The following is a 25,830-nucleotide window of genomic DNA, read 5'->3' as shown; positions in this document are numbered from 1 at the left end:
GCGTATCATGAAAGAAATGCATAGAAACAAACCGCTGAATCAACAGGCGTAACTTTAATTACATATCATTCGATCAAAATGATATTAGAGATTATATCAACAAATACATAACGGTTTGTGTTTTGCACAATGAATCCTGAATTGCTACTTTGTTCCATCAGTTATTTCATGCTACAAGTATCAATCCAAACCTCCATTCAGCCTCTCCTCTCTCATCAGCACCAGTACTCACTCAGTATGTCCAGCCTCATGTCGTGGCTGGCTCTGCCCGCCAGGTTCTTGGCAGAGCAGGTGTACAGTCCGGCGTCGCTACGCTGCGTGGCGCTAATCGTTAGCGTGCCGTTAGCGAACACGCGTAGGCGTGCCCCGTCCACCACGGGCTTGCGGTTCTTGTGCCAGGACACCACAGGAAGGGGCTGGCCGTCCGCCGCACACTCCAGGCTGGCCGCCTGGCCCAGCACGGCCGAATACTCCACCCTGGGCACGGTCAGCACCGGAGGAACTGGGGGGACGCAGACAGGACACAGGGTCATCCAGGGCGGGGAGGACCTAGGTTTGTTTCCTTAGCACACAGTGCCTCTGAGGTCCTCCATGCCCTGAAGGTGTATCCCACGTTACCTTGCAGTACCAGCAGAGTCCTCCCCACGGCTACGCCAGCCTCGCTCTGGGCCAGACACTGGTAGGAACCCGCGTCGCCCAGCGTGACCCGGGAGAACTTCAGAGCTCCGTTAGACAACAGGGCCAGTCTGTGACCTGCCGACCCCAACACCACACACCTTACAGACAGGTTCTGATAGCCTTACTGTATGCTACAGCTTGCAGACTGGATATACCTGAGGGATAATCACTCACCGGTTGCTATGGGAACGCCTTCTCGTTGCCAAGTGATGGTGGGCCGGGGCAAACCCTGGGCTTCGCAGGGGAGGACCGTTCCATGATGCAACACTACGTGCACCTCCTCCGCCATGGGCCTGATCTCAGGGGGTTCTGGAGGTCAGAGACACAAGGTCAACAAACGCCGCAAAACCAAAATGTGACCTTTGAACCCAAGACATGTCTCTACGGCGACCCGGGACTCACCGTGCACGGTGAGGGTGACGTGCTTGTGGGCCGTTCCGGCGGGGTTACGAGCGGAGCAGGTGTACCGGCCGGCGTGGCTGGGGACCGCAGCTATGATCTCCAACACTCCTGGATAGAAACACACACAGCACTGACAGCACTGCAGAAACACATACAGCACTGACAGCACTGCAGAAACACACACAGCACCGCAGAAACACACACAGCATCGCAGAAACAAACACAGCACTGCAGAAACACACACAGCACTGCAGAAACACATGGCGCTGTGTAAACATGAGTACTGTCTACCAACATTCCTCTCACGCACAGCTCTGCCACAAGCCTGCCATCCCATAACTGAGCCGGTGGTCTCACCTGTGGGCAGGACTCGGTAGCTGCCACCACGGGCACCGAGTCTGGAGCCACTCTTGGTCCAGGTGAGCATGGGCTGGGGTCGACCCTGGACCTGGCAGGGCAGCACCACGGGGGACATCTTGACGGCCGTGACGGCGGTGACGTCATCTTCTATCGTTGGAGGAACTGGAAGACCAAGAGAAAAAGAGTTGAAATCCGGTGAAAACATCTGTGTTTTGTGTTCCGAGGAGGAGTTTGTCTGGGACTTTCTCATCGAGACCGGCAAAACCAGACCTTGCAGGATGACCTCGATGACCCTGCGCTCCTCTCCCACCTCATTGGCCGCAGTGCATTCGAAGTATCCCTCGTCCTGATTGGACGGCGCCGAAAGGACCAGAGATCCAGAGGAAAGCAGCCTATAGCAACAGCAGCATAGCAACACGACACAAGTTATCGTATTGTTTCCGTCCGTCTGGTGTGGTTCCAGGGCGACAGCAGCTGTGTGGCTCTCTGTACCTGTAGGTGGAGGGCTGCTGGTCCACACTGAGGGGAGTGCCGTTTCTCTTCCAGGAGACGGTGGGAGGAGGGATCCCTGTGGTCTCACAGCTCAGCACGGCTCTCAGGCCTGTTGTCACGGTGACGTTGAAGGGCCCAGGACTGATGGAGGGCCCCACTGCAGAGGGAAACACAGACCGGTCAACACAGCTAACAGACATGCTGCATCCAGCACCAGCGCAGGTTTTGTCCTTCCAAACTGAAGGGTGGTGAGTGCTCTTTAGTGGAAATGAGAGAAAACGGCTTCAAAGTGTTTACTTTTGTTGTTTTGTTACAGCTGATCAATGAGCCTTTTTTTTCTCAACCATTTCAACCACGTCAAAGCAAAGCAAAAACTACAGTGAGTCCGTTTCAACCAGATGGCCGGTTCATGCCGTCTTGCTTGGAAGGGCAGTCAGAACAGCCAAGTGAGAGGGTGTTTACCGAACACACGCAGGTCTGTTCCACGGTGGTCAGAACCAGCCTGGTTATACGCCGTGCAGTAGTACCGGCCCGCGTCTCCCAACCGGACCTCACCGATACGCAGGGAGCCCTCCGACAACTGGGAGTACCTGCAACACACACACACACGCATGAATGCATGTACACACACATACAAACACACACCCATACACACACCTTTGTTTACCTGTTGTTGTTAGGGGCCAGTGGGAGACCATCTTTCCTCCAGGTGACCGTCACCGAGGTTCCTGCCTCTACCTGGCAGGGCAGCAGGGCGTCCTGGCCGCTGTGGGCCGTCACCACGGAGCTGCTGTCCCTGATCACTGGAGCCACTGGAGGGACCAGACTTTAGCTCTTTATTACCACTCACATTCTACGGTACAGATGTCAGAGAAGTCAATCACCGGACGAGATCTTTATGAGATTGTTATTTACATTCTATGTTACAGATGTTTTGAGTTGACGTTCCAAATCACACCAGACGAGATATATTTGTATAATTATATGTGAGTATTTGATCAAATGATGCTATGATGTATGAAGAAGATGTGGTCGTCGTGGTAACTCACAGAGGACCTCGACGGTGAAGAACAGGCTGGTGCTTCCTGCCATGTTGGTGACCACACAGCTGTACTGACCGCTGTCCTGGGAACGCATGTCCTGGACCTCCAGGTACTGACCGCCCGCCAGCCGCTGCACACGACCCCCCAGCTGGAGGGAGGGAGGGAGGGAGGGAGGGGGGGAGGGAGGGGGGGAGGGAGGGAGGGGGGGAGGGAGGGAGGGGGGGAGGGAGGGAGCGAGGGAGGGAGGAAGGGAAAGAGAGATAAACAAGAGAGAGGACGACAGAGAAAGAACTTGGACCTAGGGAGTCAGATGGCTGAGCGGTGAGGGAGTCGGGCTAGTAATCAGAAGGTTGCCGGATCGATTCCCCGCTCTGCCAAATGACGTTGTGTCCTTGGGCAAGGCACTTCACCCTACTTACCTCTGGGGGAATGTCCCTGTACTTACTGTAAATCGCTCTGGATAAGAGCGTCTGCTAAATGACTAAATCTAATCTAAATCTAATCTAGATAGTCAGGGCTACTCTGTCCTCCCTCATGTCCTCCTTCTTCTCACCTGCAGTTTGACGTCATCCTTGTACCACTCGATCTCCGGAGGGGGGTCGCTGTCAGACTGGCACTCCAGCGTCAGGTGGCCCTTGGCTGGGACCGACACGGTCCTCACGTCACTGGAGCCCAGGAGAGTCGGGGGGGCTGGGACAGGGAGACACAAACAGGCGAGCTTTAACAAGCTGCTGCTGTAACGTGGGTGAACCAAGAGAGGACGGATCCTGTTTATCACCTTGGACTCGGACCCAGTAGTTTCTCCCGTCCTCTCCTGCAGGACTGGTGGCCAGACAGGTGTATAGACCTGCGTCCTCCACCTAGCAACACACACAGACAGAGCGTTCACCTGGGGGACGGCTCAAGCTCAGCAGTACAGCGTGACTACAAGGGTGACTACATTACTGTCTTAGGACACAACCAGACGTCTGCTACAGCCAGAGTGGCGTCGCTTCCGGACCCTGTACCTTCACGCTGCTTATCCTGAGGAAGTGCCCCTCCTCCTGCACTATCCCCACGCCCTCCAGGGGGCGCCCATCCTTCAGCCAGCTCAGCGTGGGAGGGGGGACGCCCTCCGCGGAGCACTCCAGCTCCAGGGTGTTGTCCACCGCTACGGTCATCTCCTCAGAGGACGAGGCCAACACAGAGATCTTCGGAGGCTCTGTGTTCAGACCATAACACGGTTACGTCTTCGGTGTCAACGTAAAAAATGGCCTCAAAATGCAGTGTGTGTGTGTATGAATGTGTGTGTGTGTGTACCTAGCACGGTGAGGTTGAAGCTCTTGGTACTGCTGCCGGCCTGGTTGCTGGCCACGCAGCTGTAGATGCCGGCATCCCCGGGCGCCACGCTGGCCAGCTGCAGCCTGGTCTCCTGGCCGTCCAGCAGCAGGTTCCTCTGCAGCGCCAGCGGCCCGCCGTCCTTCAGCCACGCCAGTGAGGGCGGGGGCACGCCCCGCGCCTCGCACGTCAGCGTCACCAGCGAGCCCTGCACCACCGTCACCGGCTCCACCGGCTCCACGCGGTCCACGCCCGGGGGCACTGAGGGACGGGACGGAGGGAGACACTTCAGGACAGGGTTGTGGGGGAGGAGGTGTGGGGCGGAGAGGTGGACGAAGCAGAGAGAGGTGGACAGAGGTGGACGAAGGAGAGAGAGGTGGAGAGAGGTGGACGAAGGAGAGAGAGGTGGAGAGAGGTGGACGAAGGAGAGAGAGGTGGACGAAGGAGAGAGAGGTGGACGAAGGAGAGAGAGGTGGAGAGAGGTGGACGAAGGAGAGAGAGGTGGAGAGAGGTGGACGAAGGAGAGAGAGGTGGAGAGGGGAAGGAGAGACATGTGGAGAGAAGAGTAAGGTGGAGCAGGAGAGGTGGAGAGAGGAGGAGGAAGAAGAGAGGTGGAGAGAGGAGAGAGGTGGAGGAAGAAGACAGAGGTGAAGGCACCTTGGACCTGGACGTCGTAGCTGAGCTCAGCCAGACCAGCACGACTTCGAGCCACACACGTGTAGACCCCAGAGTCTGACAGCTGCACTGGAGAAATCCTGGACACACACACACATAATCAACACACTTTTGGGTGTGTAGCCCAAAACACCATCATCATGTCAGACGACACGTCTAAATGTAGCGCCAGACAACACGTTGGTGAGTGGGACCTGAGCAGAGCGTCGGAGGACAGCAGCCGTGTGCGAGGCGAGAGGAGCAGGGGCCGGCCGTTCTTCAGCCAGCTGATCTGGGGCGGGGGGTGACCTGCAGCCTGGCACTCCAGGGTCACCACGCTGTCCTGGGGGGTCACGACCTCCCTCGGGATGCTCGTCTCCCCGGAGATAGAGGGAGGCACTGTGGGGGGGGGGGGGGGGGTGAAGACAGTCATCACCCACCCCCGTACAGAAGATAAACAGAGAGGTTCAAGCTGTGGTGGTTGATGGAGGACTGACCCAGGACCAGCAGGGTGTAGATCTTGCTCTCCTGTCCAGCAGGGCTGACGGCCAGGCAGGTGTACGTCCCTGAGTCCTCCCTCCGCACGGCCAGGAGGGTCAAGGTGCTGCCGTCAGGGCTCGTGCTGCACCACAGAACACACACACACATCAACCCTGACCCCCTCTCACACACACACACACACACACACACACATCAACCCTGACCCCCTCTCACACACACATCAACCCTGACCCCCTCTCACACACACATCAACCCTGACCCCCTTTACACAGCTTAGTGGAGTCCGGTGAGGATGTGGGCGGGGGGACCTACTCGATGTGCTGGGTGTCGGAGCTCTCCAGGGGGCGCCCGTTCTTCAGCCAGCTGAGCTGGGGAGGGGGGGTCCCCGTCACCCGGCAGTCCAGGATCAGCTGCTCGCCCACGGGGGTGCTCAGGTCCGACGGCTGGCTGGACTCCAGGATGGTGGGTGACACTGGAGAAGCAAAAATAATAATAACGTAACATAACCAATGCTAAATGGGGGACTTCAGTAGCGTCTGAAGCTAGGAAATGACCTTGCACTGTCAAGGTGTAGTCCCTGAAGCTAGGTAATGACCTTGCACTGTTAAAGCATAGTCCTTCTGCGTGCGTCCCTTGCTGTTCTGGGCCACACAGGTGTACCTGCCGGCGTGATCCAGGGAGAGAGGCCCCAGCTCCAGTCTGCTCCCTCGCACGGCCCACTGCCACTGGAGACTGCTCTCTGGATGACACACATGTACACACACACACACATGGAAGATTCAAGCTTGCACATGTAGGTCTTCACCATGTATTACTGTATGTGCACGTGTCACGACCCAGCCGTGCTGAAGAACAGGCTGTGGTCACGTGACCTCACCGATGGGGGAGCCGTCCTTGAGCCAGGTGACGCTGGGGGGAGGAAGCCCCGAGGCCTCGCAGAGCAGGCTGACGTGAGAGCCCAGGGACTGGGTGAGGCTCTCCTGTGGGGGCCCCTCCAGGACCGGAGGAACTGGGGACGCAGCCAAGAAGAGGGACACCTTGAGAATGTTTTGCCCCACCTGGAGCTGTGGACATGTGTCACGTCTACAGGGTTAGACTGACTCACCATGCACGCTCAGTCTGAAGGTCCTGTCCACCTGGCCCGCCATGTTGGACACCTTGCATGTGTAGACTCCTCCATCAGCCACCTAGAGACATCCAGTCATCGCACCTGTGCTTGTCTGTCTGTGTGTGTGTGTGTGTGTGTGTGTAGGTAGGTGTGTGTGTACCTGAACTCCTAAGATCTCCAGCCGGTGAGGGTCCATCTTCAGCCCGTTGCTGGGCGCCAGCTGGAGTCCGTTCCTGTACCATGTGACCTCAGGCTCTGGGATGCCCCGGGCCTCACAGCCCAGAGTCACCGAGGAGCCCACCTGCGGGGTCATGACCTCTGACTCAGAGGCTGGGCGGGGCTTCAGCGTAGGCAGCACTGTGACAACACAACGGAGAGGGGAGAGTGAATCAACTCAGCTCACTGTCAGCTCCAGCAGCAGCAGTGTCCAGCTGTGTCCAGCAGGGGTCTCACCGTAGACAGTGAGCAGGATGCTCTTCTGGTCCTGCCCAGCAGGGTTGGTGGCGGTGCAGACGTACTGGCCCGCGTCCTCCAGTCTGGCCCTGGGCAGCTGCAGCATCTGGCCCCCTGCAGACACACATGGAGGAGGTGTACGTTCCAACACCTCACCACACAGGGCATTAAGCCAGATCCAGATAGGGTGGGTCAGGATGTGTGTGTGCCATGGTTAGAGTGTGTGTGTGTGTGTGTTTATGGTCAGGGTTGGGGGTGGTCTGGCGGTGTGTGTTGCTGTGTGGGCTCTGACCTGGTAGGATGTGTATGCCGGAGCTGAACTGGAGCAGCTGTCCGTCCCTGGTCCAGGTCATCTCAGGGGGAGGGTAGGCCTGGACGTCACACAGGAGGGACACCATGTGACCCTCGACCACGCCCACATCCTCCTCCCTCTGGCCCTGCACCCTGGGAGGAACTGCACACCACAACATGGCCTCTTCATCACTCACGTCTGCATTCACGCTTACATCCAATCCAAAACGGCTCACAATACGAATGCTAGTCCAGAGGAGGTCAAGTAACTAAAATAATGCGTCCCTAATCTGAAAAGGCCTCTACAAGAACAGGTTATATGACACGATGCTCCACGAGGAGTCATCTCTCCTACATTTAGTCATTTAGCAGACGCTCTTATCCAGAGCGACTTACAGTAAGTACAGGGGACATTCCCCCGAGGCAAGTAGGCCTTGCCCAAGGGCACAACGTCACTTGGCTCAGCCGTGAATTGAACTGGCGACCTTCAGATTACTAGCCCAATTCCCTAACCCCTCGGCCACCTGACTCCTCCTGCACTAGAGGGCGGGGGGGGAGGGTGGGTAGGAGGCTCATGAGGAGAGGAAGGGCTGGGTCTCACCTTGCACAGTGAGGCTGAAGAGCTTCTCCATGGTGCCCACCTTGTTCTCAGCCACGCACACGTAGCCTGCCATGTCTGCCACCTGCACGCTGATGATCTGACAAGACACACAGCACCTCAACACCACCGTACGCACACCGGCTCATTCACACTAGGATATACACACTAGGACATACACACTAGGACATATACACTGGTTGGTTTCTAGGGGTGGTGGGGGGGAAAATCGATTCACATTTGAATTGCAATTCAGTCTGCTAGCCATTCAGATCGATTCACAGATGTATGTGAATGGATTTTTTGTCGCGATGTACCCAAACCTTCCGAGGCCTATTGGTTTCCTAACCTGCAGCAGTGTGCCGTCCTGGCTGAGGAGGTGGTGTGTGTCTGAGCGTACGGGCTGGCCGTCCCTGAGCCAGGACACGGCAGGCTCCGGGTGGCCCGTCACCTCACAGAGCAGAGACACCGTGGTGTTCACCACCGCCCCCACCTCCTCCATGAAGGAGTCCAGACCCCCGGTGATCACGGGGGGAACTAGTCAAAAACACAAAGAAACTAGAGGTGAGGATGATCGTCTCGCTTTGAATACAAGCGTACACTAGATGAAGAAAAATGTCAATGGATGCAAATGTTTTGCTGTTCCTACCCAGCACCTCCAGGTCAAAGGTCATGCGGTCTTCTCCTGCCTCGTTGACTGCCTGACAGGTGTACTTTCCAGAATCTTCCTTCTGCACCCGGGAGATCTGCAGCACCTGTCCACCTGAGGTCCCCCCACACACACACACACACACCACAAGGTACACCCCCCCACCAGTGAGCATCCGTGTCAAGCAGCCATGTCGTAATACACCAAGGCAGAATGTGATTGGGCTAGCAAACAGGAAGGAGTTCCTTTAACCTGGAAGTAGTACAACTCCGTCGGCGGAGGTGAGCTTGCGGCCCTCCCTGTACCAGCTAAGGCGGGGCGGGGGGATGGCGTTGCTCTCGCACGACAGGCTGACAGGATGACCCAGAACCACCTCTGTCTTCTTCGTCATCCCCTCCTCCGTGTCTTCCTCCTCCTCCTCCTCCTCTCCCAGACCCCAGGCTGCAGAGCCCGGGGTCACCCTCTGAAAGATGGGAGGGACTGGAGAGAGGACCATGTGTCAATAACACAAACATAGACACAGACAGGGACATGTTGTATGGAATTACAACCACAGACAAACACAGACATACGTGTCTCTAAACAGCCCTGAAGGACACACACACACCCTGAAGCGCACACACACACACCTTGAAGCACAGCACACACACACCCTAAAGCACACTCACACACCTTGAAGCACACACACACACCCTAAAGCACACACACACACCTTGAAGCACAAACACACACCTTGAAGCACACACACACACCTTGAAGCACACACACACCCTGAAGCACACACACACCCTGAATGGTGACATGGAAGTCCCTCTTGTCTTCTCCGGCTGTGTTGGATACAACACAGGTGTACTGGCCCTCGTGGGACAGCATGGCAGAGCTGATGTGGAGAAGGTGACCGTCGCCATGGATACCGGCATGGGAGCTTCCTCTCAGCAACTAGGAAACAGAACACCAACAGCCCTCACTGATGACTCATCTCAACGGCATTCAGTGAGTGCACAGGGAGGACTTGGAGAGACGGACCCTCACCTGTCCGTCTTTGAACCACTGAGTGGAGGGCTCGGGGAAGCCTTTGGACAGGCAGGACAGGGTTAATGTTCCGTTGATCTTCACTTTCTCCTCTCTGGCACCGAAGCTGAGCAACGTCGATTCCCCTGCCTCGATCTGGGGAGGGACTGAACCAAACAGCAGACAGAAATAAGAACATGAAGAAACTAATTAAACACTTACTGCCTACTGTTTTCTTGTTAATCCCATGCTTCTACAATGAGGTCTAACACAGCCTCAGTGCTTTCTCAATGAGGACTAACACAGCCTCAGTGTGCTTCTACAATGAGGTCTAACACAGCCTCAGTGTGCTTCTACAATGAGGTCTAACACAGCCTCAGTGTGCTTCTACAATGAGGTCTAACACAGCCTCAGTGTGCTTCTACAATGAAGTCTAACACAGCCTCAGTGTGCTTCTACAATGAAGTCTAACACAGCCTCAGTGTGCTTCTACAATGAGGTCTAACACAGCCTCAGTGCTTCTACAATGAGGTCTAACACAGCCTCAGTGCTTCTACAATGAGGACTAACACAGCCTCAGTGTGCTTCTACAATGAGGTCTAACACAGCCTCAGTGTGCTTCTATAATGAGGTCTAACACAGCCTCAGTGTGCTTCTACAATGAGGTCTAACACAGCCTCAGTGTGCTTCTACAATGAGGTCTAACACAGCCTCAGTGTGCTTCTACAATGAGGTTCAACAGCATCAAAGGCCTTCTGTCTCACCCAGGACAGTGACTGTGTAGTGTTTGTGGGCGGAGCCGGCAGGGTTGGAGGCGCGGCAGGTGTACAGGCCAGCACTGTCGCCCCGCGCCGCCCCCAGCCTCAGGTCCCGCCCCCCCTGCGTGTAGGTGAGCTGGGCGCTGGACACGATGGGTTGGCTGTCCTTTAGCCAGGTGATGCTGGGCGCAGGTGAGCCCTCCGCCTCACAGGAGAGCACCGTCGGGAACCCCAGCACCACAGACACCTCAGAGGAGTCACTGCTACCCTGGATGGAGGGGGGGGCTGGAGGGAGGGAGGGAGGGAGGGGAAAGAGATTTAAGAAGACATCGTAGAGGTACAGATAAGGCTGCATGACAGTATTACTGAACAGAAACGCAACGAGGTGTTTACCTTGTACACTGAGTCTGAACTGGCGTTGTTGAGTTCCTGCGTTGTTGCTGGCCAGACACTGGTACAGGCCCTGGTCTCTCTGTCTGACGGAGCGAACCTTCAGCACCTGGCCCTGCTCCAGGAAGTCCACATGGGGGTCTCCATCCCTCGACAGCACTCTGGAGGGAGGGAGGGAGGGAGCATGAGCATAACTGTCCTTCATGGCAGACCAAGAAGAATGTTTTAAAATATGCTGACTCAGTCTCACAGCAGTTTAACCAGCCTGTATTAACAGATGACTCACTCTCCATCGCGGCTCCACTCCACTCTGGGGGCTGGACGCCCGCTGACCCGACACTGGAACTCGACTTCCTGCCCCAACACCACCAACACTTCCTGTAGCCTCATGGTACCAGAGATCACTGGTGGAGCTGTTACACACACACACAAACACACACCAAAAGTCAAAAAGACAAATGCATCATCCAATGTATATAACTTGCCCTGCATGTGACCCCAAACCTAGGATCAAAGTGTCATCAGGACTCACCTTCCACCAGTATGCTGTAGTTCCTCCGCGCCTCTCCAGCGCTGTTGTGTGCTGCGCAGGAGAACTGACCAGCATGCTCTGCCTGGACCCTGTAGATCCTCAGCAGTCTGTTCCCATTCTGCAGGTACACTCCAGAGAACTCAGCCACCTGCACACAGCCAGAACCAGGGAGTCAATGGATCAGGGACTGTAATTGGCCAAGCAGCCACTAGGTGTCACCCTGTTATAGGATACGATTGAGTCCCGGAGGTGTGTCTGGATGGACGGCTGAACGCTGGAAGGCATCATGTTTGTAACCCTTTGTGTGTGCTTGAGCAGGTGACTTACAGGACGGCCATCTTTGCTCCAGCTGATGGAGGGGGAGGGGATGCCGAAGGCGTCGCAGCCCAGGGTCAGGGGCTGTTTCAGGGTGACGGTCAGGTTCAAGGCCTGTCCATCATCCTGGATCTCTGGAGGAACTGGACGGAAGCAGAAGAGACGCTAATTCCATCAGTGTATTTTCTACTAGATAAATACTGTATACTGTTAACAAAACTATTGTTTAAATTGCTTCATTTTATATATAGTTTTCTGTAAGTCTAACTTGTCTGCACTGTTGGGGAAGCCTGTAAATTTTGTGCACGAGACAAACTTCCTTGTGGTCACTGATATATAGCTGACAGTATGTCATGTGCAGTCACAACAGGCTGGGAACCCTGGTAACCGTCCCCTTAGAGAACAAACCCCTGTTTGAGTTCAGGCCTCAGAGATGTGATTGATTAATGACGTCTCACCAATCACTTTCAGCCTCGTCTTCCTCTCAGCAGATCCTGCCTCGTTAGTGGCCACGCACTTGTAGTCTCCGCTGTGACTGGCCGACGCCGAGCCAATGAGAAGAGAGCTGTCCGCCGTCACGGACAGCTCTGATTGGTCGGCGTGTATCTCCAAGCCGTTCCGGAACCAGCGCACCTTGGCTGGAGGAGAACCTGTGGGGGGTGGGAGGGGGGGGTGGGAGGGGGGGGGTGGGGGTGGAGAGGAAGGACAGGGAGCTGGGTGAACACACCTGAAGGCTTCAAACGACCTTGGGTCGACCGAGATCAAACACACTGCAGTCGCTCTGCCTCTCTCCAGGAGGACTGACCGGGCAAGGAGCCCAGGCTGAAAGATGCCAGCTCTACATTTATCTGCTGGACAGCGGGGGCAGTAGAGAAGCCTTGCCAAAATAGTTCCTCAGAGTCCTCTCTATGCCTGAGCTAGGACAACACAATGTCCTGAAACACCCCACCTACGACAAACACACGTCATCGTACGACGTCTGACTTAAAGTGGTAACGATGTATGACAGGGATAATGGGTCAGGGATTAGGCAGCGAGAGCAGGAGTTGGTCGAGGCTGTGGTTCAAAGCATTTGGTGTGTTCTCTCTGGCTTCTAAAACAGGTGTGTTTGTAGCTTTACTCAGGAAGGCAGGGGGGGGGGGGGGGGGGCAGGGAAACCTGGGGGGGCTGGAAGGGGAGGAGGTCTGTGAGGACTAGGGGGCGCTCCCCCCCCCCCCCCACACTATGGTCCTGGTCTCTCTCTGGTCCACCAGAGACAGGTTGAGACACAGCCTGGCCAAGAAATACAGAGAAGCTTAGGAGGAGCTTAACCAATGTCATAACGCATCCAAAACGACACCGAGAGACCAGAGGCACTGTTGTCAGCCACTCCTACGCAGAGCACATGTTTACAGTTTGAGAGCTCTGACTCAAATTTATGACATCACTGCTGGGAGGAAATGCAGGCAGATGTTCTGTTTTAGATGTTAAATTATATCATTAAAGTCTTTGAGTCTATTTAGATTTCACCAAGCATAGCTTCACCTCTGCCATGAACATAAACATATCTACATATACAATTATAACATAGTTATAGTGATGTTGTTATAATTACAGTAATTAGTTATAGTTTTGTAGTTGGTGGACATCATTCTCCTTATGGATTTGTAGGTATAGCATGTCTGTCTGTCTGGGGTAAAGAAAGGACATAGGGCGCCTGTCTGCCTGTCTGTCTGCCTGCCTGCCTGCCTGCCTGCCTGCCTGCCTGTCTGCCTGTCTGTCTGTCTGTCTGTCTGCCTGTCGGTCTGTTTGTCTGTCTGTCTGCCTGTTTGGGGTATAGGAGGACATAAGGAGCCTGTATGCCTGCCTGTCTGCCTGCCTGCCTGCCTGCCTGCCTGTCTGTTTGTCTGTCTGTCTGTCTGCCTGTTTGGGGTACAGGAGGACATAAGGAGCCTGTATGCCTGCCTGTCTGCCTGCCTGCCTGCCTGCCTGCCTGCCTGTCTGTCTGTCTGTCTGTCTGCCTGTTTGGGGTACAGGAGGACATAAGGAGCCTGTATGCCTGCCTGCCTGCCTGCCTGCCTGCCTGCCTGCCTGCCTGCCTGCCTGCCTGCCTGCCTGCCTGCCTGCCTGCCTGCCTGCCTGTCTGTTTGTCTGTCTGTCTGTCTGTCTGTCTGTCTGTCTGTCTGTCTGTCTGTCTGTCTGTCTGTCTGCCTGTTTGGGGTACAGGAGGACATAAGGAGCCTGTATGCCTGCCTGTCTGTCTGTTTGGGCTACAGGAGGACTGGAGTAACCTGTCTTCCTCTCTCCCTCCTCCTCTTCTGCAGACATCTCTGTACGTTAGTCCAGCCTGTAATTAGGATTCCTCTCCCTGTTGGCCCACTGCAGAGGAAAACAGATGTGGGCCGGCGAGGAGAGGGGGGCGGGCAAGCATGCTTCCAGCTGCTGCTTCATGTAGTGCACCCTCTCCTCACCTTCCCAAATATGTCCCCGTTACCATGGCGAGGCCCCCACACAAACAACAGCTATTTACTCGCCCTGTCGGGAGGGGGTGAGGGAGGGCGCTAAAACACATGAATGAATGCACGGCACAGATGTAAATAAACACACGCTCGTTCCCCGGGGCCAAGTCTTCTGATGAAGCCGGCCTCCCCCCTAACTGTGGTGACTTCTACCTCGTCCTCGCCGACACGCTACAGCAGCAACCCTGGAAGAAACCACCCCGTCGGTCTGACGGGGGGGGGGGGGGGGGGGGGGGGTCGCGGCACACTGTTGTTCCACAGCTTTGACCACTACAAGCGATGTGGCAAGAGAGGGGCTGAAGGTACGGAACAGTGTGCTGGGAAACGGCCTCCAGTGACTCATCCCTATCGGGGTCGTACCTTGAGCAGGGCAGGGGATGAGCACCGGGCTGTTAGCCACTATCTCCATGACGACGTCTCCAGCCTCGGCGAAGGACGGAGCCTCTGTGGAGAGATGAGGAAACAGGAAGTGGTTAGATCTGGGGAAACAGGAAGTGGTTAGATCTGGGGAAACAGGAAGTGGTTGGATCTGGGGAAACAGGAAGTGGTTGGATCTGGGGAAACAGGAAGTGGTTAGATCTGAGGAAACAGGAAGTGGTTAGATCTGAGGAAACAGGAAGTGGTTAGATCGGGAAGGGTCACTAACATCATTAGACACAGGGCTAGCTTTGTCTTATGGCAGGGGTCATACCAGTCCAGCTCCAACTTAGGGAGTAACGATCATCCTAACGACATGTCTAAATCTTCTAAGCGCGTAACGGCCTGACTCCAGTCTAGTTTAGCCTTAGGCAGAGCGTTAGTGAAAGGGTTAATCTGAGAGGTGAGACGAACACTGTTCTTTCTGCCCTGACATGATGAGTCATGTGTCCTCTGACCTCTGCTCCCTCATTAACCCTGCATCCCGGATTCCTCTGGGACCATCCTCACCCAGCCCTGACCTTCAAGGTCAAAGGGCAGCTCGGTCAACTGATCAGCTAATACAGAGGTCAGTCTGTCATGGTCCTCGATCCTCTCTAACCATGCTGGTTCTGCCTCCAGAAAACACATCCTCAGAAGATCCCAGAGCTTCCTGGGTTGAGCTCTCCCTGTCAGCTCTGGTCGTCAGCCAGGGGAATCTGGACTTTGAGCTCATGACTAAAACCTTGTATTTCCTACTGTGATGAGCCAGCGACACTGCAAACCCATTTCAACATCATCACACTGACAGAACCTCCCAAAAAACGAGTTTGTTTTTAGTCTGACATGGTGTGCACGTGTGCAGCAGTATGTGGGGAGTACTGATGCTGGTGACGAAGTGATCTGGTGCAGGTACAGTGTCTGATGTGATGGTTGGTGCAGGTACAGTATCTGATGTGATGGTTGGTGCAGGTACAGTATCTGATGTGATGGTTGGTGCAGGTACAGTGTCTGATGTGATGGTTGGTGCAGCTACGGTGTCTGATGTGATGGTTGGTGCAGCTACAGTGTCTGATGTGATGGTTGGTGCAGCTACGGTGTCTGATGTAATGGTTGGTGCAGGTACAGTGTCTGATGATGGTTGGTTCTGTGGACTCACCCAGCACCTCCAGCTGTATCAGCAGGGTGTCCTGCCCCGCGCTGTTCTCTGCCACACAGCTGTAGCTGCCCCGGTCTGCCAGGCTGGCCCTCTGGATCCTGAGAGCCGCCACGTCCCTGGTCTCCAGCAGGCGCCCGTCGTGGAACCAGCTGACCTGCGGCCGGGGTTCCCCCTGGACCACGCACGGCAGGGTCACCGTCTGGCCAATCAGAGCCTTCAGCACCGACGGCCCGGCCTGGATCTTGGGCTTGGCTGAGGGGAAAAAAACACGATGCATCTAATCAGGGACGCAGGTTTTTATTTCAAATGTGGGTTGGAAAGCTTTTTGTTTCTTTTTTTTTTTTTTAAGGTTGCGGACATTAAATATACTTTTCTTAATAAGAAGAGGGGAGGACATCTGTTATTTTCATCCCCCAAAAAGTACCTACACCCCTGAATATACCAGGCCTGCCTCTGCTAATGGAACATAATGTAATGTGAATGTTGACATGTTCAGCCTCAGACTTGGCGAAACCTGAATGAGGCCTGGAGAGGAGGGGTACCTTGGATGTTTAAGTCGTAGCTCAGGGACACGTTCCCCGCTGGATTAGCCGCTGAGCAGGTGTAGCGTTTGCTGTCACTCAAACGCACGTCGGAGATCTTCAGAGAGCCAGAAGGAAGCACACTGAACCTGGGGAGGGGTCAGAGGTCAGGGGTCAGAAAAACATTGTTACGATCTACAAGCTTGTATATGTGTTAGTGTGAGCCCAAACTAACAGGTGCGTTTAGACAGGCTTGTGTGTGTGTGTGTGCGTGTGCATGTGTGTGTGCAAGTACCTTGGTGTTGTACTTGTGTCCATGCATTCATAATTAGGCATGTCAGTAATGGGAACTGAAAATCCATCATAACATGATAGCAAAAACCTGCTTCAGAAGCTGTCCAGCCTCATGAACAGATACAACCACTATCTAAACACAGGCGTGGATTAATCTAAGATAAGTGTGTCTCCTAAGCAACTAACTTATAACAATAACACGTGTTAAGTGGAAAGGCCTGGAAACATAAAGACTGTATTTCAACACGGCACATGGAGCCTCTAACCTCCCTCTGCCCTCTGCCCCAGCCCCTAACACCAGCAGCCTCTAACCTCCCTCTGCCCTCTGCCCCAGCCCCTAACACCAGCAGCCTCTAACCTCCCTCTGCCCTCTCCCCCAGCCCCTAACACCAGCAGCCTCTAACCTCCCTCTGCCCTCTGCCCCAGCCCCTAACACCAGCAGCCTCTAACCTCCCTCTGCCCTCTCCCCCATCCCCTAACACCAGCAGCCTCTAACCTCCCTCTGCCCTCTGCCCCAGCCCCTAACACCAGCAGCATGTCAGGGCCTGGTCTGACCACAGCCAGCCCCTAGCACCAATAGCATGTCAGGGCCTGGTCAGAGCAGAACCCTCACAGGGGACCACAGCCAGCCCCATCCAACCAGCCCCCGGCCCCATCCATCCAGCCCCATCCAACCAGCCCCATCCATCCAGCCCCATCCATCCAACCAGCCCCATCCATCCAGCCCCATCCAACCAGCCCCATCCATCCAGCCCCATCCATCCAACCAGCCCCATCCAACCAGCCCCATCCATCCAGCCCCATCCATCCAACCAGCCAGCCAGCCCCATCCAACCAGCCCCATCCATCCAACCAGCCCCATCCATCCATCCAGCCCCATCCAACCAGCCCCATCCATCCAGCCCCATCCATCCAACCAGCCCCATCCAACCAGCCCCATCCATCCAGCCCCATCCATCCAACCAGCCCCATCCAGCCCCATCCAGCCAGCCCCATCCAACCAGCCCCATCCAACCAGCCCCTCCTCCTCCCCACACTGGTGTCAGCACCTGTGTGAACACAGACTGACCCCAGCCTGGCTGGAGCCCCCTGGAAGAGCCAGAGCGGCCTGACAGCAGCTCTCCTGGAGGTAGACCCGAGGAGTCCTGACCCCTGGCAGTATATCCAGCCTTCCTTGACACTGGAGGTAGATCCAGCCCAGTGGATCGTGAAGGTAGTCCCAGTCGCCCTGACCCTTGGAGGTCACCCCAGCTCTCCTAACTCAGGCTGGGCTGACAGCAGCTCCTCTGACCCTTGAGGAAGACCCAGGGTGGGCTGTGGGAAGGGGGGAGTCCAGCTTGGCCTAATGTCTCACCACAAGGCCGGTGGTGGGGGGGGGGGGGGGGTGCAGGAGGTTGAGGGGGGGGGCACTCCCCAGACAATGAGAACACAGACATGCTTGGGTATTATCAGCTTCCTCTGGTCTCCCTGGCTGGGCTGTAGTGTTGGGGGAGGGGAGTGTGGAGGGGGCAGGTTAAGGGGGGTATTGTGGAGGTGTGCTATTCTCATCAGACAGGCATGGGAGTCAACATGTTGTTTTATGGCAGGAGATCCACAGGGGACCGAACGTCAAACGGGACAGTCTCTTCCTCTCGTCTCGTTGGCGTGCCTCCCTCCCTCCCCTCACCCACATCCCTTCCTGGCCTCACGCACGTCTCTCCCTCTCCTCCTCCCTCGTCTCCATGCAGTGACTGTGGTCTGGTGGTCTGGTGGTCTGGTGGTCTTGCCCGGGGGTCTCTCTCAGCTCGGGTGTGTGCCCCACACTTGGCAGCAGACATCGGGGTAGACACATCCAGTCAGACGGGACCACATCACACATCCCTGAAGAACCAGATGTTCCTTCTCAGAGAGCCTCCTTGCAACTGCACACAGATCTGTCTGCTCTGCTACACACTACTCTGCTCTGCTTATACCAAATGTCTGCCTTTACTTTAGTCTGATCTGCTCTTTGCTCATCAACACTAAGCCTGTCTGTCTGCCTTTAAAGGCACCTCGAAATGATCTCAGAGCGTTCATGTCAGTTTGGGAGAGCAGCCGGATTTAATCAAAGGCCCTCGTTAACAGTGAGATGGGGGTTGTTAGCAGAGTAGGTTAGTGAGGGTCTGGACAGGGGGCTGGAGAGGCGTTTTTCTTCTCACCACGCCGTGACTGGAGGGATGGGCTGTCCGTCACGGGTCCATGTGATCAGGGGGGAGGGGCTTCCCTGGACCTCACAGGGGAGAACCACCTCGGATCCCACCGCGGCAGCCATGGTTACCGTGTTACCATGGCCGCTCACTCCCATTATCTTAGGTTTGGCTGAGGAAGAGGAAACAGTTAAGGTTCCATTGACTGATCTGAATTTTTTTTGTATTTTATTTCAGTTCACTTAATGTCTACGTAATCGTCTGAGGCCATGAATCGGCATTTCTCAAACTGTGAGGAGTTTTCTCCTGGTGAGGATTGCGTGTTCCTTACTGTTGACGCTGAGCTGCATCTCCCTGCTGGTGTAGCCCACAGCACTGCTGGCAGTGCAGGTGTAGACGCCAGCATCCTGGAGGGTGGGGTTGGGGAGGTGGAGGTGGCCAGCCTGGTCTGGCTGGGGGAGGGTCCTGTCCTTGGGCAAGGCCTGTCGACCCTGAGGGGGGGGGCGGGTGGCGGAGGGAGGGGAGAGAACAGTGTGAGCACTGGAGTCGTGCAACAGTACAGGAACACGCTACAAGGCAAGTTCAGAGACTCACTTCTGATGACGCCTGTAATTACAGAGCCCCTTCTCTGGAAACTCTCTCTTTAACTGAAGTACACACAGGCAGGCACACACATGTACTTATCCTCTTTAACGAGGTGGCTTTTACAGTGCCAATTTCACCTGACAGAAACATACTAGACAGAATGCACAAGGCAGAAAGCACAAGGCATGCCCCTACTAGAGGAAAATGATATAGGAAAAACAGTTTGCTACATTTGTTTACAGTTGATTTATATGATCTCAATGGTCATTCATCTTAAGACTGATTAGGATTAAGGATATTTCTATGTGTGAAGTTACAAAAAGAATTTCAGGGAATGTGGTCCAAACTGTCATTTGTGAAATGTTGCCTTTGAACGAAGCCGAACAGACGTTACCTTGGACCAGGTGACGGTTGGCATGGGAACGCCACTGGCATCACACGACAGGGTGATGGCCACGCCCTCGCTGGCTGTGTAGTCATACGGACCGCTGTTGATCTCAGGGGGTACTGTGGAAGTAGAGCACATCCACCATGTTTCAGCTGTCTCTACGACATGGACACCCAGCCAGGGCCCAGGAGCAGAGGTCAAAGGTCAGGCCAGGGGGCAGGTCTTCATTACAACCCGATGAAGACCCTTCATCGGGGCATCCATTACTAAGGGTGCGGAACAAAGAAGCCCCTTTCACTAAAACATGGGCGGCAGTAATGAAGCCTGTGTGTATTATGATGGCCGGAGGTCAATTCTGAAACATGGGATTTTTCTCCACAGTCAGCACATTGTTAGCATGTCTAGAGAGCCTGTCCACATGGGGTGGACCCTGGCCGGCCCTGAGCTGGCAGAGAGGAGGAGGAGCTCCCACAGAGAGGAGGCGGAGCTATGGCAGAGAGGAGGCGGAGCTCCCACAGAGAGGAGGAGGAGCTCCCACAGAGAGGAGGCAGAGCTATGGCAGAGAGGAGGCGGAGCTCCCACAGAGAGGAGGAGGAGCTCCCACAGAGAGGAGGCAGAGCTATGGCAGAGAGGAGGCAGAGCTCCCACAGAGAGGAGGCGGAGCTATGGCAAAGAGGAGGCGGAGCTCTCACCGTGGACTTCCAGGCTCACAGAGATGTTGACTGAGCCCGCCACGTTCACCGCCGTGCAGACGTAACTCCCAGCATCCCCTGGGGCGGTCCTCTCGATGTGAAGGCTGCCGTCGCTCCGCAGGAAGGCCCGGCCACTCAGCGGCAACTACAGGGGAGCACACGCTGGCGTTACGGCGACCACGGCAACCAAGCATATTATGGGACACATCCCCCCCCCCCTGTATAGCTGTAGATGGGCTCGCTTGACTGAACATTGAGTTTCAGAATAAAAGCGTTTTTCCGGATGAAAACTTAAAATAACTATTAAACATAAGGAGACTGGAGAATGTGTCCTTTCTTACTGGTTTGCCGTTGTGGGTCCAGTGGCGTTCAGGCAGGGGGATTCCATCCAGCAGCATGCAGGGGATACTGAGAGACTGGCCCACTCTGGTGGTCAGGACCGGGGCTCCCTGGGCCAGGACTGGGGGCTCTGAGGAACGAATAGGAGGATATCATCTAGATACAACCCAGATATAACTCCAGCAGCTGGGTAAACAGAGGAGGATACATATCAGCTATTATCAGACGGGTCTCCGTGGAGACCGCTGGCATAGTGAGGGGAACTAGCAGAGGGGAGATCTAGGCCATACCTAGCCCAGTTACCGAGACTCTCACTTCGGTCCTGACAGTCCCAAATTGGTTGTTAGCCTCACAGATGTACAGACCCTCATCATCCAGCCAGACGCCTGCAAATACACACACAGTCACTTAGAACCATCATATTAATTGTCATATCCCCCACATATGTATAGAGAGGCCAAAGAATGTCCTGTAAAGCTAAATATGAGAAAGGTCATCTATACATTTATCTACAAGTGATGACGTACAAGATAAACATATTGGACCAGAGCTCAAAAACGTCCCTTATTTAAATGTGTCGAAGGATCAAGCCATTTGTATAAGTCAAAACGTGAACATACAATTTGGGTGTAATGTGCTGCAGCTGTGCCCATGTGTACAGTGTTTCCTAAGAAGCAGATTCTGCTCCGATCGCATGCAGACAGATCTGTGTTCAGTGTGGAGATCAGTGCGTGGGGGATGAGGTAAATAGCAGAGTAGGGCCGGGGTCATATCTGAGAAAGCTTTACATATCTGACATGTTTACAGCCCATGGCGAGGGTATTCATCTCTTCTTAATGCTAGGTAAACACCAGCCATCTGCTGCAGTTTGAGCAAATCAGGTCAGCCCAGATGGGCCTATAGATGTGCTATGCAAGTACTACTGGTGCTACTCCAATAAAACAAAACACAGCCCATAAACATTTAGGGTCTGTTGTTCTCTGACAAGACATGGGCCAAGAGCCGTCCAGCGCGTACAGAAGGACCCAAACCCAACCACCTCTCTCTCAGTTCTCCACTTGCCTGGCTCGCCCCCTCGCCGAGAGAGAGAGAGAGAGAGAGAGAGAGAGAGAGAGAGAGAGAGAGAGAGGGGAGAGAGAGAGAGAGAGAGAGAGAGAGAGAGAGAGAGAGAGAGAGAGAGAGAAACTCAATGCTCTTGAAGCAGAGCCAAGACGATCGTGTTACATTCACACTCTTAAGAAAACGTTAACCGAATCTTATCTGGGGGGGGGGGGGGGCTCCACCTTTTCTATATATACACACGTTTATATTCATTCAGGGAATCTCAGCAATGCCAGTCAGACAAACCCATAGGAGGGGCAGGGCAGGGCCGATATGCTGTGAGGACCAGGCTCATGGGGGGGGCAGTGGGTGAGAAGGGAGGTGAGACGGGGGGTGAGGGGTGTGTAACTCACTCTTTATCTGCAGATATCCCATCCCCAGCTTCTCTGCTCCCTGGCTACCAGACCTGGTCTGGACCCGCCTGCCGTCCTCTCTCCGCCACGTCACCGCGGGCAACGGGAAACCCCTGGCGACACAGGGTATGGTGACGTTCTCGCCGACGCTGGCCGCGACGTCCCCCGGCACCTCGTGAAACACGGGTCCCTCTGACGAGAGGAAGAACGGCACACCCGCGTCAGCTCCAACACAAGCACCAACCTCCTGGGACTAAGTATAGCTGTGCTGAAACGACAGCCCTGATATAGAAACAAAGCCAGTCTGTCGTCCCTGTTAATGTGAGAGTGTGTGAGCGAGGCTAGGACTGCCGCCCCCCTCACCTCCGACCTCCAGAGTGACGGTGTCCGAGGACGTGCCAGCGGAGCTGCGGGCCTCGCACCTGTAGCGGCCCGCGTCCATCACCTGCGCCCCTCGGATCAGCAGCACGCCCAGCTCCACATCCTGCTCAGCAAACGGCCAGGAGCCCACCTGCAAGTCCCCTGGAACATCCCCCCCACACACACACACACAGCACGACACCCCCACACACCCCCACACACACACAGCACAACACACACACATGGCACGTTAGGCTATCCCTCCAGCACGTATTCACGGATCCTTCACGAAGCCCTCTCACACGAACAGGCAGTCGTTACCTTTAAACCAGTGGAGCTTGGGAGGGGGGGCACCTGTGGCGAGGCACTGCAGGGTGGCATCCCCTCCGACAGCCACCAGGACCACCTTGAGCTTGGCCACAACACGGGGGACCTCTGGAGGGCAGAGGAGGGGGACACAAACACACACACAGCTTAACTCAGACACGTGATTCAAAGACTTGAATCACCCACCAAACGGCCAGACATCCTGGCAATTCGACACCTGATAAAAATACCAGTATGTGTGAATTTAATTAATTCAAATCGACTGGACAGTGGGGCGGCGTCAGGTTAAATATAGAGCTGACTAACATCTCCCTGTGCGTCAACAGAGAGAGGGAGTGTCTGTCAGAGAGGACGGTGGCCCCTCAGCCAGGGACAGCTGGCTGAGGGGCTGCACCCAGCCAGTCGCTGGGTATCTTGACGGATATACTATGTTGTTAAAAATGAAACTCGTAGAGAAAACTAAGTGTAACCCGAAGGAGAGGCTACCATGGTACATAGCCATTCAACTGCAGATCAAGAGACTGCAAGTTTAAATGTACGTCCCTTCGGATAAGAGCGTCTGCTAAACAAATGCATTTTTTCAACTCCGTGGGGAACAGTGTTTCGCAGCTCCTGGGTTCCTACCTGCAAATGTCAGAGTCACTGACTGAGAGGAAGTCCCAGCCTCATTGGTCGCCAGACATGTGTAGTTCCCAGAATCCTGAGGCTGGGCGTTAGAGATGGTCAAGACCCCTTGTTGGGTCAGAGTCAATCTGCATCAAATCAAACCAGCATCAGGGACTTACAGTTTGTTGATCTTATATATAATGGAAAAGACAGATGTCTCAATGAATCACTACAGTCCCTGCTTTTATTCCAAAACACATTTCAGGATGGCTTGAGGCTGATTTCTTTTGAATATGTTATGTACAGTAGAAACGTTCAGAGACTGGAAGTCTGGGAGTAGTTTCTTGTGTTGTTGCGATTAGAACACTTAATGATTGGGCCGACAGGATCTGACATGCACGTTGGGTAAAACCAATAACTTCCTGGAGGTGTTGAAAGGGCAGGGTTCCCGTACCTTGGACGATGACTAAGGAAGAGGTTTCCATGACTCCAGAACAGCTGGGGCGAGGGGGATCCAGAGGCGGAGCAGACGAGCCGGACTTCGTCCCCCAAAGAGAAGGCCTGACCCTGGGGCTGAATCACCACAGAGGGAGCCTCTGCAGGGGGGAGGAGGAGTGGTATGGTGAGTCAGGGCCAGGTCACAGCTCTGGTGGCAGAGCTACGGCACAGCTCTGACACCCGGGGGCCGCGGGCTGGCGCGGAGCTGACGTCATCAGGGCTACATCACACTGAGAGGCATGTTCCACATTTGTCCGGTCATTTGCAAACACGTTACAAGCGTCTGAGAGTATGACCATGATAGAAACCACCATTTTTTTTTTCTTTCTAGCACATAAATTTGGCTGATGAGTAACATGCTGTGACTGGAAACAAGTCCATGTAAGGGGAGGAAGGGGTGTGTGTGAGGGGGTGTGGGGGGAGTGGGGAGGGGGGGGGGGGGGGGGGAGTAGGAGCTGGGCTGAGATGGAAACCAGATGACAAGAGGTCTCAAGGAGGAAGCAAGCCTGGGCTAAATGTTCCAGCAGATGAATGCCGTGCCGAGGCACCCAGAGCCGTACCTGGGACCAGGAGCCAGAAGGAGACCCTGCTGTCTCCCTGGGCATTGGTGGCCACGCACTGGTACTCCCCCGCGTCCTGGAGCGTCACCCCCCTCACCTCCAGGGAGGAGCCGTTCCCCAGCGCCCTCACCCTGCCCCCCCGGGCCAGGAGGACCCGCCCCTGCCTCCACCATGTCAGGTTGTGTCGCATGGACCCCTCCACCTGGCACGACAGGGTGGCCGTGCTCCCCACGGACGAGGTGACGTTGACGGGGGCCTTCAGCGCCGGAGGAGGTTCTGTGTCGCGGGGGAACACAGTGAGCATGGTGAGACAGCAGGGGGAACACAGTGAGCATGGTGAGACAGCAGGGGGAACACAGTGAGCATGGTGAGACAGCAGGGGGGAACACAGTGAGCATGGTGAGACAGCAGGGGGAACACAGTGAGCATGGTGAGACAGCAGGGGGAACACAGTGAGCATGGTGAGACAGCAGGGGGAACACAGTGAGCATGGTGAGACAGCAGGGGGAACACAGTGAGCATGGCGACACAGCAGGGGGAACACAGTGAGCATGGTGAGACAGCAGGGGGGAACACAGTGAGCATGGTGAGACAGCAGGGTGAACACAGTGAGCATGGTGAGACAGCAGGGGGAACACAGTGAGCATGGTGAGACAGCAGGGGGAACACAGTGAGCATGGTGAGACAGCAGGGGGAACACAGTGAGCATGGTGAGACAGCAGGGGGAACACAGTGAGCATGGTGAGACAGCAGGGGGAACACAGTGAGCATGGTGAGACAGCAGGGGGAACACAGTGAGCATGGCGACACAGCACATCTACGAGATTGTCTGATGCGACTCTTACAGTACGGTGTTTAGGCGGGAGATGAGGATCTCTGGGATGGATTTCAGCTAAGTCTGTGGTCTGCGAGTCTCTGGGTGAGTGCGTTCATGTGTGTGTGTGTGCGTGTTCGTGTGTGTGCGTGTTCATGTGTGTGTGTGTGTTTGACGTACCTCTGACCGTGAGCTGTGTGAGAGCCCGTCCCAGCCCAGCGCTGCTCTGAGCCACACACTCATACGCTCCCTCGTCATCGCCTGAGGCCTGGGGGATTTCCCATGATGCTCTGGCTGAAAACCTGGGAGCCAATTGTCAACAGTGATCAGTCATGTGACCGGGAAAGTGCTCATGGGATCCCTGTCTGAGATCACACACCACTAGCCTGGCTGGCACATGGAACAGAAATACCTTTCAACAAGCGCCTGATTCGGTTCAGGGATGTAATTCGAAACAGAGTGTCAGGGAAGAAAAAAAAAAGGCGTTCTTAATTTTGTTTCCAAGATGACATAGTGAAATGTGTAATGTACACAGACTCTTTTGTGTATACCCGTTTTCCTGATTGATGCATCAATAAAATGCAGCCGGCATTGTCAACACTAATGTGTTGCAGCCGTGGCA

General features: G+C 55.1%; 1 protein-coding gene across 1 annotated transcript in view; it reads right to left on the bottom strand.

Annotated features, from left to right (window-relative positions):
• Nucleotides 1-25,830, bottom strand: part of hmcn2 (hemicentin 2) — a 44,317-nt gene that overhangs the window by 9,124 nt on the left and 9,363 nt on the right. Inside the window, exons 10-61 of the mRNA XM_047013919.1 lie at nt 25,389-25,510; nt 24,395-24,670; nt 23,791-23,932; nt 23,355-23,482; nt 22,725-22,838; nt 22,407-22,565; nt 22,044-22,235; nt 20,880-20,975; nt 20,592-20,719; nt 20,251-20,395; nt 19,565-19,677; nt 18,917-19,076; nt 18,598-18,757; nt 16,148-16,275; nt 15,606-15,857; nt 14,411-14,494; nt 12,011-12,202; nt 11,565-11,695; nt 11,238-11,385; nt 10,992-11,118; nt 10,709-10,866; nt 10,322-10,600; nt 9,579-9,724; nt 9,335-9,485; nt 8,799-9,026; nt 8,547-8,660; nt 8,247-8,434; nt 7,901-7,997; nt 7,301-7,462; nt 7,009-7,122; nt 6,716-6,912; nt 6,553-6,634; nt 6,325-6,456; nt 6,043-6,186; nt 5,760-5,919; nt 5,444-5,568; nt 5,162-5,345; nt 4,950-5,047; nt 4,275-4,553; nt 3,983-4,176; nt 3,754-3,835; nt 3,529-3,665; nt 2,982-3,123; nt 2,600-2,744; nt 2,395-2,522; nt 1,933-2,089; nt 1,711-1,832; nt 1,438-1,602; nt 1,081-1,188; nt 853-987; nt 619-753; nt 233-502 (exon numbers count right to left, since the gene is read on the bottom strand). Of these exons, the coding sequence (XP_046869875.1) occupies nt 233-502; nt 619-753; nt 853-987; nt 1,081-1,188; nt 1,438-1,602; nt 1,711-1,832; nt 1,933-2,089; nt 2,395-2,522; nt 2,600-2,744; nt 2,982-3,123; nt 3,529-3,665; nt 3,754-3,835; nt 3,983-4,176; nt 4,275-4,553; nt 4,950-5,047; nt 5,162-5,345; nt 5,444-5,568; nt 5,760-5,919; nt 6,043-6,186; nt 6,325-6,456; nt 6,553-6,634; nt 6,716-6,912; nt 7,009-7,122; nt 7,301-7,462; nt 7,901-7,997; nt 8,247-8,434; nt 8,547-8,660; nt 8,799-9,026; nt 9,335-9,485; nt 9,579-9,724; nt 10,322-10,600; nt 10,709-10,866; nt 10,992-11,118; nt 11,238-11,385; nt 11,565-11,695; nt 12,011-12,202; nt 14,411-14,494; nt 15,606-15,857; nt 16,148-16,275; nt 18,598-18,757; nt 18,917-19,076; nt 19,565-19,677; nt 20,251-20,395; nt 20,592-20,719; nt 20,880-20,975; nt 22,044-22,235; nt 22,407-22,565; nt 22,725-22,838; nt 23,355-23,482; nt 23,791-23,932; nt 24,395-24,670; nt 25,389-25,510 (7,955 nt within the window). The remainder of the gene's footprint in view (nt 1-232; nt 503-618; nt 754-852; nt 988-1,080; nt 1,189-1,437; nt 1,603-1,710; nt 1,833-1,932; nt 2,090-2,394; nt 2,523-2,599; nt 2,745-2,981; nt 3,124-3,528; nt 3,666-3,753; nt 3,836-3,982; nt 4,177-4,274; nt 4,554-4,949; nt 5,048-5,161; nt 5,346-5,443; nt 5,569-5,759; nt 5,920-6,042; nt 6,187-6,324; nt 6,457-6,552; nt 6,635-6,715; nt 6,913-7,008; nt 7,123-7,300; nt 7,463-7,900; nt 7,998-8,246; nt 8,435-8,546; nt 8,661-8,798; nt 9,027-9,334; nt 9,486-9,578; nt 9,725-10,321; nt 10,601-10,708; nt 10,867-10,991; nt 11,119-11,237; nt 11,386-11,564; nt 11,696-12,010; nt 12,203-14,410; nt 14,495-15,605; nt 15,858-16,147; nt 16,276-18,597; nt 18,758-18,916; nt 19,077-19,564; nt 19,678-20,250; nt 20,396-20,591; nt 20,720-20,879; nt 20,976-22,043; nt 22,236-22,406; nt 22,566-22,724; nt 22,839-23,354; nt 23,483-23,790; nt 23,933-24,394; nt 24,671-25,388; nt 25,511-25,830) is intronic.

The sequence above is a fragment of the Hypomesus transpacificus genome, unplaced genomic scaffold (genome assembly GCF_021917145.1).
Source record: "Hypomesus transpacificus isolate Combined female unplaced genomic scaffold, fHypTra1 scaffold_208, whole genome shotgun sequence".
NCBI lineage: Eukaryota > Metazoa > Chordata > Actinopteri > Osmeriformes > Osmeridae > Hypomesus > Hypomesus transpacificus.
Note: the sequence above shows the minus strand (reverse complement) of the source record. Positions and strands in the feature narration are given on the sequence as shown.